This window comes from Schistocerca serialis, chromosome 2, assembly GCF_023864345.2.
Source record: "Schistocerca serialis cubense isolate TAMUIC-IGC-003099 chromosome 2, iqSchSeri2.2, whole genome shotgun sequence".
NCBI lineage: Eukaryota > Metazoa > Arthropoda > Insecta > Orthoptera > Acrididae > Schistocerca > Schistocerca serialis.
The window spans coordinates 1,130,776,650-1,130,794,461 of NC_064639.1; the positions used below are offsets into that span (position 1 = coordinate 1,130,776,650).

Here is a 17,812-nt window from a genome sequence, read left to right on the forward strand (position 1 = left end):
TTTTATCTTCAGGTTAGATTTTAAGGACTCATCTATATCATCATCATTAATGCTAGGTCAACTGGTTACAGATTGTGAAAGGAATCGCATACTGTCTTAACGAACCCGACATAGTCCCAAACTGGCTTCAAGGCGCTACTAAGATCTATTCAGCACGATGGACGGAAAAACGAGTACATTTTTACCAGTACGACACCTCCCCCATACCTCTTACAAAAAGTGGTAGTGTGGGCAGCACGCACACACTACGACGAAAAGAGCACCGACGTGGTAGAACGTCAACACCGGCAGTATTTGAGCAGTTGACAGATATTTTTCTACCTAGATAGGGTGTAGACCTATCAAGAAAATGACCTCTCCTAGGGTTACAAGTAGAACAAGGAGGAAGCAGATTAAGGTGTCCCAACACAGGCTGTGTAACAGAGCATGCCGGATGTTTCAACAACAAAGAAAGTAATACTAAAAGCAGACAGCAAAAATAGTTGAGGAAAATTGTTCTTAAATCAATCGACACATCAGCATTGTGGAGATGATGGTGCACAGTCTCTTATTTGTAAAGGTCAACATAACATTTTCAATGTCACCGCTACTACGCAGGTTTTCTGAACATTCTTTCTAGAAAAAGAGCCTTTTTACGTGGTTTCTCTGAATCATGAAAGTCAAATGCTGGAATGATATCTTTGAAAAGGAGACGACGAATTTCCTTCCCCCATACTTTCAGCAATCCAAGCTTGTGGTTCAAATGGCTCTGAGCACTATGGGACTCAACTGCTGAGGTCATTAGTCCCCTAGAACTTAGAACTAGTTAAACCTAACTAACCTAAGGACATCACAAACAGCCATGCCCGAGGCAGAATTCGAACCTGCGACCGTAGCGATCTTGCGGTTCCAGACTGCATCGCCTTTAACCGCACGGCCACTTCGGCCGGCTCCAAGCTTGTGCTCCGTCACTAATGCGATCGTCGTCGACTTTAAGTCCTATGCATTACAAATCCTGATGAAAGCCTCGTGTAGTGCTGGTTGAAACGTTAATTTTTTTAATATGATATTGTCTACAACACTGAATAATTTGATGGAAAATGACCACAGCCATGAAAGGTACGAGCACGAGATGAATTCTTGAGATCCTTAAACTGGAAAGACAAGGAAGGAAAATGGGTTAAAGAAGCGTTTCAGAACTACATGCGTTTTGTGGATGACGTTTTACTGTACTGCAGATATAGTTCCAGAATGATTAGAATAACTTCATTCAGTAATTTCGAAAGCAGGCATGAATTAGAATAAGACTAAAACTCAGTACGACGAACTTATCGAAAAGAAGAGCGTAAAAAATTAACAATGAAATCTTAGCTCCAGTTCAGTGTTTTTTTATGAGAAGTGAGGACAAGAGATGGACAGCAGAAGAAATAAACAGACGCGTAAAATGGCTAGGTTTACAGTCAGTGTCCATTAGCAGTTTTGACCGTAGGTAGTTATCGACTTGCTTTAAATGTGAAAAATCATACTCAGCGAGCAACGGAAAATGTTTTTGGTTAATTGCTAGGCGAGATACGAAAACAGGCAAATGGATCAGGGAACAGACTGCATTGGCAAAAGTACCTAATTTATGGAGATGAATGAGATATGTAGCCACGTCGGTGGTTCGTGGTTGCACCAAGAACACCCTTTGCTCGATTCCAAGGGATAAGAAAAGACAGACAACTTCATGGATGTTGGATGCATATACAGGGTGTCCTAGAAATGTTGCGACAAACTTAGAGGGTGTGTTGACGAACAAATTGAGGGTAGGAACCCGTTTCTGGAAACTTCATACAACGCCGCTACAGATCGTCGCATTCTTAGGCGCCGCTGCCCGCCACTATAGGGCACCCGTTCGGCAGCAAACGTGACGTTGCGCGTTGACGGGCCGTAGGCGGAACGTCTCGCAGTGTTATTTGCTATTCAGTGATGGCGACTGATTTCCACTGTCGCCAGTGGAGAAGATGAAGCTAGCTGTCGCATAGACAGGGCGTGCCTCCTACGAATGGGATGGTCTGTTGCCTCGGTGAATGACGGTTTCGGACACGGGTTTTCATCTGCATACCAAAAAAAATTGGAGGTGTTAGAGGGTCCCAGAAGAAAAATAAACTTCAGATGGAAACCCGTGTCAGCAACTTTCATCCACTAAGGCAACAGAGAATCGAATTCATAGAAGACAAGGCCTGTCTATGCAGCAGCTAGCTACATCTTCTCCAGTGGCGGCTGTGGCAATCAGTCGCGATCACCGACCAAAAGACAACGTTGCGAGACATTCCGTCTATCGTCCGTCAGCGTACAAAGCCAACATTGCTGCCGAAGGGATGGCCTGGACACACGCGCCTATAGCTTCGACGCTCTGTAGTGTTGTTGGTAGTCACATGGACGTGTAGCCTGAAAGGCGTTCCGAGGCACCTACGCCCAGTTGAGGATAGAGATGAAAGACCTTTGTTAGTGCAGGTTTCAGTGATTGTAGGCCTACGTGAGAACACACCAGGCAAGTGGGAAAGTTCTGCCTGTGCTTGTGTTTCAACGGTATGGTGGCAGCGAACAATCAGTGCTGGTTCAGCCTCAGTGTGTGGGCGGGGGTTATTGGCGACTACCTATCGAGACGAATCACCCTTCGACTACGTTCCACGAAACCCTGCCAACCCTGCTGGAAGACGAGTCTTTGGCCGTACAAAGGATAATGTGCCTACTACATCACTTATGATGCAGTTCAGCTCCTTAAAGTGCTGAGGCATATCGACAACTTATACACCGAGCACACAGTGAGACTAAACTGGTGCTGCTGGTTCACTGCCACCATACCACTGAAACACACAGTACAGAAAGAACATTCCCACGCGCTTGGTGCGTTCTCAGATATACTATCAATCACTCAAACCAACACTATCAAAAATTACCTTCAAGTGGGTGTACCCTCCTCACAGCGCATATCTGGCCATTCTGCATGCATATATGGCCTTTTTTCCTGTTCCTCTTAAAGTTTAGTCCCATTTAGCGAAATCTTCCAGTTTTTCAACAAATCAGAATCAGTGGAGCATATTAATGAATTTGTGTAATACCTATTTTGTACCCCAGATTACTAAATAATGTGTGGCATTTGAGACCTTGGCAACGGCCTTGCAGCAGTGGATACACCGGTTCCCGTCAGATCACCGATGTTAAGCGCTATTGGGCGTGGCCGGCACTTGGATGGGTGACCATCCGGGCCGCCATGCGCTGTTGCCATTTTTCGGTGTGCACTCAGCCTCGTGATGCCAACTGAGGAGCTACTCGACCGAATAGTAGCGGCTCCGGTCAAAGAAAACTATCATAACGACCGGGAGAGCGGTGTGCTGACCACACGCCCCTCCTATCTGCATCCTCAGTTGAGGATGACACGGCGATCGGATGGTCCCGATTGGCCACTTGTGGCCTGAAGACGGAGTGCATATTTGAGACCTTAGTTTCTCCTGGCGTATACAATGTCCAAATAACTTACGCGAATGTAGCCGGGTGACGTCGTCGACAACCGCCGATTTTTCAGTAGGACAACGCCCTGCCATTTTCAAGGCAAAACTACAGTAAGTAAGCGCTGTGCAAGCGAATGTAAAACCTCGGTTTTCAGAGAAACTCCGCAAAGATAACACACACACTCACACACACATGCACACGTCAGAAGTTGTTGACAGTGACGGGGAGTAGCATAAACACTGTCCCTTTTTTTTTTTGACAAGTGAGACAGCAGTATTCCATGCAGAATTTAAACAAAAACCACCATATCTATTTATAAGGTTACTTGCTAATTTAATTTCAATAGCTTCCTTAAAAACACTATCCCAATAACTGTAAGTGCATGCCACAATCTCCGTGTTGTTGTATTCCATAGGATGGGCGGTGCCAAGACAGTGTTCTGCAATGGCGGATTTACTCGGCTGCTGTAAGCATCTGTGCCGCTTACGCTTGGTACACTGGTCCTCCACGGTCCTGATAGTCTGACCAACGTTTGAAAAGAAACGGTAGACACCCGCCTTAAGCAAACTAAGTCATACTGTACGGAACCTGAAAAGGACCCTGATCTTAGACTCTTCACATTTCCGCAAAGTACGACCAATCCTGTACGAAATGTAGCCACCTCGGTATTACCATCTCTCACCCGCTGCACAGTTGGTCGATAGCACAACGTTCGTCTAATTTGTCTTTCACTATAACCATAATGACGAAAAGTGACTTCTAGATGGGATAAAACAGCTGACAAACTCTCAGGGTCCGAGATGACATGGGCCCTGTGAACCCTTCACGTTGAGTCGAATGGTGACAACTGTCAACTTGCATGTACAAATCAGTGTGAGTAGGCTTCCTATAAATGACATGCCACAAAGAACCATCCACCTTCCTCCTGATCAGCACATTAAGGAAAGAAGACAGCCATCCTTTTCCACTTCCATCGTGAAACCAATATTCGAGTGTATTGAATTCAGGTGTTCTAAAAAGTCGTTCAAATTCTCACTGCCATGAGGCCAAACAAGAAAGTACCGACTATATATCTAAAAATTGCAGGTGTCAAAGTCGCCGACTCCAAGACACCTTCTTCGAAATCTTCCATACACAAATTGTCAGTTATAGGTGACAATGGGCTTCCCATCGCAACTAGCATCACTGGTGACTGAATAAAAAGTAAGTAGAAGTCAACACGCGTCGAAATACGTTCTTTAATTCAGCCTCAAACCGAACTTCAATCAGCCGTAACGAATCAGACAGAGGAACCCGAATGAAGAGAGAGACAACATCGTAACATACTAGAATATCAGAGTCATTCAAACGCGTTCTCTCTAATCGACGTAAGATATCCGTCGACTACTTGATGTGGGCCGGCCGGAGTGGCCGTGCGGTTCTAGGCGCTACAGTCTGGAGCCGAGCGACCGCTATGGTCGAAGGTTCGAATCCTGCCTCGGGCATGGATGTGTGTGCTGTCCTTAGGTTAGTTAGGTTTAATTAGTACTAAGTTCTAGGCGACTTATGACCTCAGAAGTTAAGTTTCATAGTGCTCAGAGCCATTTGAACCATTTTTTCTTGATGTGGTGTCCACACCGACCTACCATAGGGCTCAACAGAGTAGCAAGGTGTTTTCGCTACTTTACTCACAATCGGACGAAGAGAAACGTTTTCCTTGTGGACCTATGGAAGGCCGTATAACCTAGGGGGAAGAGCTCAATAAGAATTGTGACTCTTGATAGTCTCCTGCGATAAGAAACTTTTCGTCAGAAGGCTGTTAAGTGTTTCTCTCAGCACTTTTTGTGGGGTCAGCATCGATCCTACGACAGGCTGAATCAGACAGTAAACACTGCTGTTTTGAAAGTAATCCTGCTTGTTCAGAACAACGGTAGCATTGCCCTTGTTCGTAGGTAAAATAATAATATCCCGATCAACTCAAAATGAGCGTAAAACAGGCCTCTCAGCCGCTTTGACATTTCTCTTGGGACGACGTGCCGCTGTCAACACACGATGTGCCCCCCCCCCTTCCCCCCCCCCCCCCCCCCCACCTAGCAGCCTCTGCAACATGTGAAGGTAGTTTCAAAATAACCTGTTAAATAGAACTAATAGAATCAACCACTTGCAAACGCTTTGAAGTCGGTGCAAAATTTAAACCTTTTCTAGTACGGATAAAAGCTTTTCCCGTGAGGTTTACCACAGAACATTGATATGTAGTATTAGACCCCAAGCAATGGAAGTGTTCAAACTTTGCCAAATTCCGGGCAGTTACAGAATAAAATTTCCACTCGGACTACGACCATGAAGCAGCAGCATCCAGCCAGTCCCATGAGAAAGACAAAATTTTTGAGGTAATTGTTAAAGGAAGCCGAAACAATTCCTTGGAAAGAAAAGCCAACAGTCGGCGAATGTAATGGAGCCTTTCACGAATAAGAGCTAGTTCAGAGCGTTGTTTAATGCGATTGGCGACAGATGAATTAATATGATGCACAATTTTGGCAAACGTTGCACCAACATTTTGATGACAACACCTCAGTGAAAATGATAACGCACATTGCAGTATCATTGTATTGCACCAAAGTTTATCCAACCTCCGCAAGCAACGATACATTTTCTCCCAGTAGTAGTAAACAATGTGAGACCTTCGTTTCTCCCGGCGTATACAACGCTAAAATAACGTGACGGAATGCAGCCAGGTGATGTCGTCGACAACTACCGATATTTCGGCAGGAGCACATCCTGACATTTTCAAGTTTTGCCGTGAAAGTGGCAGGGCGTGCTCTTGTCGAAACATCCGCGATTGTCGACGACGACCTGGCTGCTTTACCGTAAGTTATCTGAACATGTGTGAGATGACCCAACACTTCAACATTCTTGACGAATGTTGAGTGTAGTCAAAATTAGCCACCACCTCGAAAAAAAATAAAATTACGTGATTAGTGTTTTGCTTGTTTGCAGTTACGTGTCTGCAGTCCTGGTACAAACCGACGTTACACATTGAAATTACATTGTTGCAGAAGTTCTAGGTGTAAAAGCAAAATGGCGCAGGCTACTGATAAAGTGAAGTGGAATAATTAATTTTCGGCAGCATCAGAAATGTTACAACTTTGACAGTCAATGCAGACAGCTAAAGAAGTCACTTGACAAGGCAGCAACATTTCCGCTGCTGCCGAAACCTAATTACTGCACTATACTCGACTATCGCTGGGATACGCCATTTTGTTTTGCTCATATGGTACTGTAGGAGGGGTGGCTGGGGGGGGGGGGGGGGCGAGAGGAGGATGTTTAATGTATACGAGAACTACAAACATGTATCTCCAAACAAGCAAAAAACAAACTTTCTGGCAAGTTAAAACAGTGTGCCAGACTGAGACTCAACTCGGGACCTTTGTCTTTCGCGGGCAAGTGTTCTACCGACTGAACCTCAGGAGCACAAATCAGGACCCATACTCACAGCTGTACTTCCGCCGGTACCTCGTCTAGAACCCTCCAAACTTGCCGTTCTCCTGAGAAACTTGCAGGACTAGCAAGGTCCGGCACACAGTTTAAACCTGGCAGAGAGTTTCATATCAGTGGACACGCCGCCTCAGAGCGAAAAATTCGAGATGGAGTCAAGAAATTGCAGAAACGGTCATCAGGTGAAACGACGCATATTGTTGCGAAATTCCCACAATGTTTTATCGGCACAGCTGCCCGGCATCTTCGTGTGCGACGAACGCACTGCTGAGCAATGTCTGCGCCTTCTTATTTGTATCAGTCTGACTTTAAACCACGAAGGCGCCAAATCCAATGGAATAACGAAGCATTGCTGATCGGTAGAAAAGAGGACCGCCACGCCACCTATCCGGCGACAAACCGAGGACTCGGACGCACCCGCAAATGCTGTTGCTGCCCCCTTGCACTGCCGCCGGTGTCGCCCTCGACAAAGCCGCAACTCTGTTAGACGCGTCCTCGCTGGCGTCGTGGCCATCCTGGCCGCTGTCGTAGGAACATTTAAGTCTCTACTGAAGGGTTATCAACTGACTGATCAGTGGCTCCCTTTGTGGTCGCTGTGGCTTTAATATTGCAGGCCATGAGTCCCTTCCTGTGTTAAGCTGAAAACTTGCATCTTTGTTCGCGAGATTTGTCGAGTTGCGAAGTTCAACGGTTTCTTTCATTATTCTATCCCTATACGAAAATGTCGACAACAGAATTTTAGTAGACTGAAGAAGCTCAGCAAAGTATTCGCTACATCTGAAGTGCCTGTCAGTTACGGCAACGAAGTTTTGTGTGGATTGCACAACGAAATTCGCCCGAGAACGATTTGTTCAAATACTCCGTCGGCAAAGTCTTAACTAACAAAAAAGTTACGTAACAAGTTTGTGTGCGTGGCCATCATCCGCAACAACCACAGAAATATTCATTTTGTAAGTAGAAAAACAACTTTTTCTTGCTGCAGCATATTTTATGACGCGTTTCACTTTTTACTTTAAGGCATCATCAGTGGATCTAGAATGACACAGTTTTGTTTTGATGTGCGATATTTGTAGCCTATGAAACAGTTCACGGTTTACGCAAATAAGTGATTACTTACAGTTCAAATGGTTCAAATGGCTCTGAGCACTATGGGACTCAACTGCTGAGGTCATTAGTCCCCTAGAACTTAGAACTAGTTAAACCTAACTAATCTAAGGACATCACAAACATCCATGCCCGAGGCAGGATTCGAACCTGCGGTCTTGCGGTTCCAGACTGCAGCGCTTTTAACCGCACGGCCACTTCGGCCGGCTTACTTACAGTTAATCGAGTTTTTGGCTGGCATCTGCTTTCTCTCTCACCTGGTCACATGCTGGATGTCGCGCTGTAACTTCACTTACGGAACATAAGCACATTTTCACGTTATGAACTTCTTTCTTCACAATTTTCTTGTTCTTTGCGGTAGTTGCTGTGGAGCACTATGATTCTTCTGTCGCTAGCTATAGATATTTTACCGAAAACTGTGATTTAAAGTCGTAACTAATATGTGTTCACTTCTTATTTGGTTTGTTTATGTAGATGCTGCAACCTAACGCCGTATATCCTGAAAACTAACGTCTGTTCATTTCTGATCTCTTTTTATCCCGGTGGAGGTTCGAGTCCTTCTTCGGGCATGGGTGTATGTGTTTGTCCATAGGATAATTTAGGTTAAGTAGTGTGTAAGCTTAGGGACTGATGACCTCAGCAGTTAAGTCCCGTAAGATTTCACACACATTTGAACATTATTCTTTTTATACGGCAGGTACCAGCCAAAGACTAGAAAAACTGTAAACAATCACTTATTTACGTAAAAAATAAAACGTGAACTGTTTTATAATCTACAAATATCTCTCATCGGTCACTGAACTAAGCAGCCATGTTTAAAACTTTCATATTAAAACAATAGTGTATCATTTTAGACTCCACCGAAGATGCCTTAACCCTGTGGTGCATGAATTTCACTGCAGTGGACAACTTTTAATTGTCAATTCTCTGGATTTTCAATCAATCATGAGGCTGCAAATGCATGCAGGACACAACACCAGTAGGGAGTGCCCACTGCAGTGAACTGTGTGCATTTGCAGCCTCAGGACTGATTGAAAATGCCAAAGAAGCGACGATTAACAGCTGTCCACTGTAGTGGACGCTATGCTCCACAGGGTTAAAGTAAAAGGCGAAATGTGTCTGGAACAAATAAAATATGTTGAAGCAAGAAAAAGGCATTTTTTAATTTACAAAACTAATAAATATGCAAATTTATTTTTTCGACGTGCTAATTAAGAATTTATGACTACACTACTACAAGTCGATAGGGAGCATGCTTACGGTGGAGCAGAAGTACCGTTACCAAAGGACACAAATGTTGAGAATCTACCGCATCCCAGCCTCCCCCCCCCCCCCCCCCCCCCCCCGTCCAACACAAGTATATACTTTGTTCATCATAAGAATAAACCCATTGTAAACAAACACAAAGGCAATGATTGGTCAGCAGCAACACACTTTACACTGCTGTTGGAAATAGGTCCCACTTAATTGTTAGATATTCTTGTTACTATGTTAAGATAAATCAAACTTTAATATATTCTAATGTATTAAGAGCCATCAAAGTTTCTCTAAATCATACTTTAGCTATGTAATTTTTATTTAAAAAATCGCGGGCAGTCGCAGTCTGTGTTCTGTTGTGCTCTGATTGTCGCACTGGTAATACGTAGTGTGAAAATGGCTGACATTGCTTCCAGCTCCGTAGTGAAAATCAGAGCTGGAATACGGTTGAACAGTGACGAGAAACGTATTGTTCTCAATGCTTTTCACAGGTTTACAGAAAAAAATCACCTTTGAAGTTTACAGAAAAAATCGCCTTTGAAGTTTACAGGAAAAATCGCCTTTGAAGTTCTCCGAGAACTTTGTTTATTTAAGTTCAGACAGTAAAGTAAATGGGATGCATAGCGGAATCGGTAGCGTTGTAGAAGCGCAATTTGACGCCCGCGGATCGCTGGTTCAGATCTCTCTTTGGTCTTATTTTTTCGTGCAATTTGGAATGCCTACCTGTTTTAAATATAAAACTCATCAAATATATCCCGATTGTCACGTATCTAATCACGAGTTTTATGATAAATGCACGTGTTCTTGTTTCTAATTGCATATTGCACACAATATTCCAGTTTTCATTGGAAATATAAATGTTGTTGTGGTCAATCCAGACACTGCTACGATTTTTACCCTCCACGCTGCCCTCCAATACTAAATTGGTGATCCCTTGATGCCTCAAAATATGTCCTACCAACCGATCCCTTCTTCCAGTCAAGTTGTGCCACAAATTTCTCTTCTCCTCAATTCTATTCAATACCTCCTCATTAGTTATGTGATCTACCCACCTAATCTTCAGCATTCTTCTGTGACACGACATCTCGAAAGCTTCTATTCTCTTCTTATCCAAACTATTTATCGTCCACGTTTCACTTCCATACATGGTTAAATTCCATACAAATACTTTCAGAAACGACTCCCTGACACTTAAATCTGTACTTGTGTTAACAAATTTGTCTTCTTCAGAAACGTTTTCCTTGCCTTGCTAATCGTTTTTTCACGGCATCGAGTAAACTATACAAATGCTGCATCTTTACAGTTCCCGCCATACCGGTACAATATGAACCAAACAGAACTGATCTGGAGATAAGTTAAGGGATTTGTCCCGAGAAGTAACAAGACGTTTAAGCTGCCAGACGCACTGGAACGAATGCACGAAGCTTTGTCAACGTCACTGCCGAATGCTCGCGGAATGCAGAATGTTACGTCATAATAGAAGAAGAGAACATGTGGTGCTTGGCTGGCTTCGTGGATTCTGTTGTTCGATTCGTTATCAACGTAGCAAATGACAGTTCCAGTCCTGAAATGTATTTCTCGGCTTAGGATATGGCAGGAGTTCAAAGATTACCAGACGAATGACTGTAAGTAGACCTACAGTTACTTCATTATTAACAATATGATGCAGGCCCTGCGTGACGCTTTTAAGTAACGCATAGCTCAGGCGGAAAATTTACCCTGTGCTCACATTAGGAATTTTCATCAATCTTGTTTACAGTAAAAGTGCTATGTTAGCTAAGAACGTGCACTATTGCTGCAATTTTGCCGGATATTATTTCATTCTGTTTAAAAATTAAATTACGTACGAAGCTATATTATTTCTCTGCTCGTCCCTTTTTTTCGTCTTAACTGCAACTTACTATAACTGAAATGGCGTGGGAGTCGGGACAGGTTCCATCAGACTGGACGAAAGCAATAATCACACCAATCGTTAAACATGGAAACAGAAAAGATTGTAACAACTACAGAGGTATCTCTTTAATCAGCGTTGTGGGTAAAATCTTCTCAGGTATTGTTGAAAGGAAAGTGCGAGTATTAGTTGAGGACCAACTAGATGAAAATCAGTGTGGGTTTAGGCCTCTTAGAGGTTGTCAGGATCAGATCTTTAGCTTACGGCAATTAATGGAGAAGTGTTACGAGTGGAACAGGGAATTGTATCTATGCTTAATAGATCTAGAAAACGCATATGACCGGGTTCCTAGGAGGAAGTTATTGTCTATTCTACGAGATTATGGAATAGGAGGCAAACTTTTGCAAGCAAATTAAAGGTCTTTACTTAGATAGTCAGGCAGCAGTTAGAGTTGATGGTAAATTGAGTTCATGGTTCAGAGTAGTTTCAGGGGTAAGACAAGGCTGCAACCTGTCTCCACAGTTGTTCATATTATTTATGGATCATATGTTGAAAACAATAGACTGGCTGGGTGAGATTAAGATATGTGAACACAAAATAAGCAGTCTCGCATATTCCGATGACTTAGTTGTGATGGCAGATTCGACTGAAAGTTTGCAAAGTAATATTTCAGAGGTAGATCAGAAATGTAAGGACTATGGTATGAAGATTAGCATCTCCAAAACGAAAGTAATGTCAGTGGGAAAGAAATATAAACGGATTGAGTGCCAAATAGGAGGAACAAAGTTAGAACAGGTGGACGGTTTCAAGTACTTAGGATGCGTATTCTCACAGGATGACAACATAGTGAAAGAACTGGAAGCGAGGTGTAGCAAAGCTAATGCAGTGAGCGCTCAGCTACGATCTACTCTCTTCTGCAAGAAGGAAGTCAGTACCAAGACTAAGTTATCTGTGCACCGTTCAATCTTTCGACCAACTTTGTTGCATGGGAGCGAAAGCTAGGTGGATTCAGGTTACCTTATCAATAAGATTGAGGTTACGGATATGAAAGTAGCTAAGATGATTGCAGGTACTAGTAGATGGGAACAATGGCAGGAGGGTGTCCACAATGAGGAGATCAAAGAAAAACTGGGAATGAACTCTATAGATGTAGCAATCAGGGCGAACAGGCTTAGATGGTGGGGTCATGTTACACGCATGGGAGAAGCGAGGTTACCCAAGAGACTCATGGGTTCAGCAGTACAGGGTAGAAGGAGTCGGGGCAGATCAAGGAGAAGGTACCTGGATTCGGTTAAGAATGATTCTGAAGTAATAGGCCTAACATCAGAAGAGGCACCAATGTTAACACTGAATAGGGGATCATGGAGGAATTTTATAAGGGGGCTATGCTCCAGACTGAACGCTGAAAGCCGTAATCAGTCTTAAATGATGATGATGACGAACTGCAACTGCTCGGCTCATCGCAGGTTAGCTGGAGCAGCTGGCTGGGTGTCCAAGTTAAAGCTGGTAAAGCTGTTGTCCCGTATTACCGTTCAGTCGATGTGCTGGTAACGCAGAGCATAAACTATATCGCTATTATCGTACTTGACTGTACTTGAGACAGCATGCCTTCGCCCTGCCTGTAACGATATCCAGTGAGATGGACGCGGAAGAATACATGTTGTTGTTGTTGTTGTTGTTGTTGTGGGTCTTCAGTCCTGAGACTGGTTAGATGCAGCTCTCCATGCTACTCTCTCCTGCGCAAGCTTCTTCATCTCCCAGTACCTACTGCAACCTACATCCTTCTGAATCTGTTTAGCGTATTCATCTCTCGGTCTCCCTCTACGATTTTTACCCTCCACGCTGCCCTCCAGTACTAAATTGGTGATCCCTTGATGCCTCAGAATATGTCCTAGCAACCGGTCCCTTCTTCTAGTGAAGTTGTGCCACAAATTTCTCTTCTCTCCAATTCTATTCAATACTTCCTCATTAGTTATGTGATCTGCCCATCTAATCTTCAGCATTCTTCTGTAGCACCACATTTCGAAAGCTTCTATTCTCTTCTTGTCTAAGTTATTTATCGTCCATATTTCACTTCCATACATGGCTACACTCCATACAAATACTTTCAGAAGCGATCTTCCTGGCATTTAAATCTATACTCAATGTTAACAAATTTCTCTTCTCAGAAACGCTTTCCTTGCCATTGCCAGTCTACATTTTATATCCTCTCTACTTCGACCATCATCAGTTACTTGCTCCCCAAATAGCAAAACTCCTTTACTACTTTAAGTGGTCTCATTCCCTAATCTAATTCCTGCAGCATCATCCGATTTGATTTGACTACTGCTTTTGTTGATGTTCATCTTATATCCTCCTCTCAAGACACTGTCCATTCCGTTCAGCTGCTCTTCCAGGTCCTTTTCTGTCTCGGACAGAATTACAATGTCATCGGGGAACCTCAGAGTTTTTATTTCTTCTCCATGATTTTAATTCCTACTCCGAATTTTTCTTTCGTTTCCTTCATTGTTTGCTCAATATACAGATTGAATAACATCGGGGAGAGGCTACAATCCTGTCTCACTCCCCTCCCACCCAACTGCTCCCTTTCATGTACCCTCGACTCTTATAACTGCCATCTGGTTTCTGTACAAATTGTAAATAGCCTTTCGCTCCCTGTATTTTACCCCTGCAACCTTTAGAATTTGAAAGAGAGTATTCTAGTCAAATACATTATGTTTGCGTAAGATTTTTTCTTACGATGAACATGGTATAGACGCAGCTGCAATCTGGGGAATGGTGTGAGGAGATGAGGTGGGCTCTTACTTCCTTCCTCCGCCTACACAGGGACAGGGACAGTGATGTAGGCAGGGACCGGGCAGTACCTTCTGGAGGCGCCAGAGCGCGCGCTGCTGAGGTGCGAGGCAGGCGTGGCGCGGTTCCAGACCGCGGGGTTGAGCAGCGTGCGCGAGTCGTCGCCGTAGCTGGCTATCGAGTCGATGGGCGACCGCAGCGGCGAGTACCCGTCGTCGACGGCCGCCTCCGTGTTGTTGTTCTCGTCGTCGTCCGTCGTCGTCGTCGCGGTCGTCGTCGTGCTCGTCACCAAGTTGGACAGCGGCGGCCGCGGGCGCGCCGCCCCTTCCGCCTCTCCGTCCGTGGGCGGCATCGGAATGACCACGACTTCCGCTTTGTCGAAGAACTCCGCCGCGCTCATCGCCGGATCGCGCTCGCCTTTGCCGTACCGGAACTGCTATCACCACTACTCGCCAGACGGCTACGGTTCTCTTTTCATTTTAGTCGGGCGACTCCCGCTTCCGCCGCCGATCTCCGCAACTCGCCGCCCCTCTCGATAGCTGCGGAGAGCCACACGGTGAATGAGTAAATGGTTGCGAAATACGCACACGGGGCGCTCTATCTCGTGTCGGGTCGTGAGCGGCGTCTGCCTGACGTGAGCACAAACTGTTACGGACGCTTCGCAAGCAAAGATACTACGGTTCTCGCTACAGGACTTGGGCGAGACGCCTAACTTTCGTGACCGTACGATCGGCGCTGGAACGGTTTATCTGACTCACCCACTTCTGGGGACTTCACGCTCCTGTGGTGGGACGGGCACGTGACGAGGACAGTAAGGGGTGATACAGTGCGAGGGGGGGGGGGGGGGAGTTGAGAGAGAGGGGCATTGCATGCCTCACGGTCTTAAGCCATAAAAAAAGCAGATAAGGCATAAAACAACGGTTACCTCGATAGTAAATCCTCAAGTGGCAAGCAAAACTTCTAATTTACGAACATATCTGCTTCAGGTAATAAAATCCACGCATTTCAGAAATGATATGTTCAAAGGTTCCTAAGCTTACAAGTCTTTTTTTTTCATCTGATGATGTGAATAATTTTTTGAAATGCGTTATGACTTCATAACGAGGGCTAGAACTATCGGACAATCAGTTTAACACGTCATGGATCCAAGTTGCTGACAAGAATAATATACATAAGAATGGAAAAGAAAATTGAACATCTCTTAGATGCCCATCAGGTTGGTTTTAGGAAGGGTAAAGGCACCAGAGAGGGAGTTCTGACGTTTTGGTTGGTAATGGAAGCAAGACTGAAGAAAAATCGAGACACATTCATAGGATTTGTCGACCTGTAAAAAGCGTTCGACAGTGCAAAATAGTGCAAGATGTCCGAAATTCTGAGAAGCAGTAGGGGAAGTCGGGTTCCAAGTGGGAACAATAAGACTGGAAGACCAAGAACGAAGTACTCGGATTAAAAATGGTGTAAATAAGGGATGTCGTCCTTCGCCCCTACTGTTCAGTCTATACGTCGAGGAAGCAAGTGGGTTTAAATTCAAGATGAAGTGGTATCAATGATAAGATTCGCTGATGACATTACTATCATCAGTGAAAGTCAAGAAGAATTATAGTTTACGTTGAATGCAATGAAGTCTACTGAATATAGGCTGGGAGTAAACCGAAGAAAGACGAAAGTAACGAGAAGTAGCTGAAATGAGAACAGCGTGAATCCTAATACCAGAATTGATGATCACGAAGTAGATGAAGTTAATGCGTTCTGCTACCTAGGCATGAAAATAATCAACGATGAACGAAGCAAGAAGGACGTAAAAAGTAGAACAGAACTGGCCAAGAGAAATCTACTGGTATCAAACATGGGTCTTCATAAGAGGAAGTAATTTCTGAAAATGTACGTTTGGAGAACAGCATTGTCTACGATAGTGATACATGGACTGTGGGAAAACCGGAACACAAGAGAATCGAAGCATTTGAGACGTGGTGCTATAGACGAATGTTGAAAATTAGGTGGACTGAAAGGTAAGGAATGTCAGGTACTCCGCAGAATCGGCAAGGAAATGAATATATGGAAAACACTGATAAGAAGAAGGGACAGGTTGTTAGGACATCTGTTAAGACACCAGAGAATAACTTCCATGGTACTAGATCGAGCTGAAGAAGACAAAAACTGTAAAGAAAGACGAGTTTGGATACATCCAGCAAACAATTAAGGACGATGATTATGTCTGGTTTGCAGGGCGCTCAAATGCACGGTCACCAGCGCCCGTACGAAGTCCCAATTCTTACACAGTCCAGTTTTTACGCAATTCAATCTAGACACTGTTACAAATGATGATTATGAAATGAAGACAACACAAACACCCAGTCCCCGGGAAGAGAAAATCCTGAACCCGGCCGGAAATCGAACCTAATACCCCGTGATCCAGAGGCAGCAACGATTGACACTAGACCACGAGCTGCGGACGACAATTTAGGACGTGCGTTGCAACTGCTACTCTGCGCTGGAAAGGTTGGCACCGGAGAGGAATTTGTAATGGGCCGCATCAAACCAGTCAGAAGATTGGTGACTCGAAATATGGCTTCGTGACTAAATCTTGACTTGAAATTTTCCGTTATTTGTTTATTAAGTATAGCCAGTCACTACCTTCTGGCATATTCATTACTCCCGATAATTCCTAACAAAATTTTGCTTCATTCGTGGAGATGGATAACGTGCCGTACATCATACCTCTTCTAGCCTCACTTTGTCCGCCTCCGGTAGCGGGGTGATCAGCGCAAAAGAATGTCACTCCTAAGCGCCAGGATTCGATTCCCGGCTGGGTCGGAGATTTTCTCCGCTCAGGGACTGGGTGTTGTGTTGTCCTAATCATCATCGTTTCATCCCCATCGACGAGCAAGTCGCAGAAGTGGCGTCAAATCGAAAGACTTGCACCCGGCGAACGGTCTAACCGACGGGAAGCCCTAGTCACACGACATTTACATTTTACTTACCGAACATTGGCTTATCATACACAGATTTGTCACAGACGTGAATCGAACCTGCGAGACAGATTCGAACCTGTTGGTCTGGCGCAGCTGCGATTTAATTTTAACCTTAATGTTTTTTCCTACAGCCATGTAACAAATGCTGCGACAATGTCCCGTAGTCGCTTCAGAAAAACACAATGAACCGCAGAGATCCCGTTGATTAAAGAAAGAGCACCAGGAGGATCAGTTCAGAACTGAGCAAGCAATCTGTCCGGATTCTGTTTAAGGAACCAACCGAGCATTAGCTTCAAGCGATTTTAGGATACGAAACCCATTCCAATACAGAAAAGCTGTTTTCAGAGCGCATTCTGCGAATATTCTTTGAGTCAGAGTGTGTAGTATTCCAGTAGCGACCGCGATTTTAAAATTAGACTGATAATAGCCCCGCAAACAGGCGGTTACTCTTGCTACGCTACATATGTCAATGCACCGGGAGGGAACATCGAATGGTACAAGCACAATTACTACCGTGCGCTTATTTTCCAAATTTAAATGAAGACCAACACTTAAATGAAGCTGTAAAAACCTAATTCGTGACTGCCTCAACGGGTTTCGAATTTCAACGATGCCTAGTACGAAACCATTGTTTTAACCATAGCGCCACTGTGTTTCGAAGAATAATAACTTGAGAAAGTTGTCTTACTCAAGGCTTTTGCAGCTTTATATGACGTTAAGGAAGTATTACGGACCTGTGCTCTAAAGTTTGCTTTGGGTTCTGGAACTGTCTTCAGCTTATTTGCTCTTGATTAAGTAGAAAACTTAGAAAACAGATACTGAAGACAAATAGTTTTCGTCACTATTA

The 17,812-nt window shown here is 44.2% G+C and overlaps 1 protein-coding gene across 1 annotated transcript in view; it reads right to left on the reverse strand.

Moving 5' to 3' along the window:
- The window catches only part of LOC126458593 (G protein-activated inward rectifier potassium channel 3-like), a 109,078-nt gene that overhangs the window by 61,587 nt on the left and 29,679 nt on the right, over nucleotides 1–17,812 (reverse strand). The window contains exon 2 of the mRNA XM_050095737.1: nucleotides 14,065–14,532. Coding sequence (XP_049951694.1) covers nucleotides 14,065–14,393 — 329 coding nt within the window. The 5' untranslated portion in view covers nucleotides 14,394–14,532. The remainder of the gene's footprint in view (nucleotides 1–14,064; nucleotides 14,533–17,812) is intronic.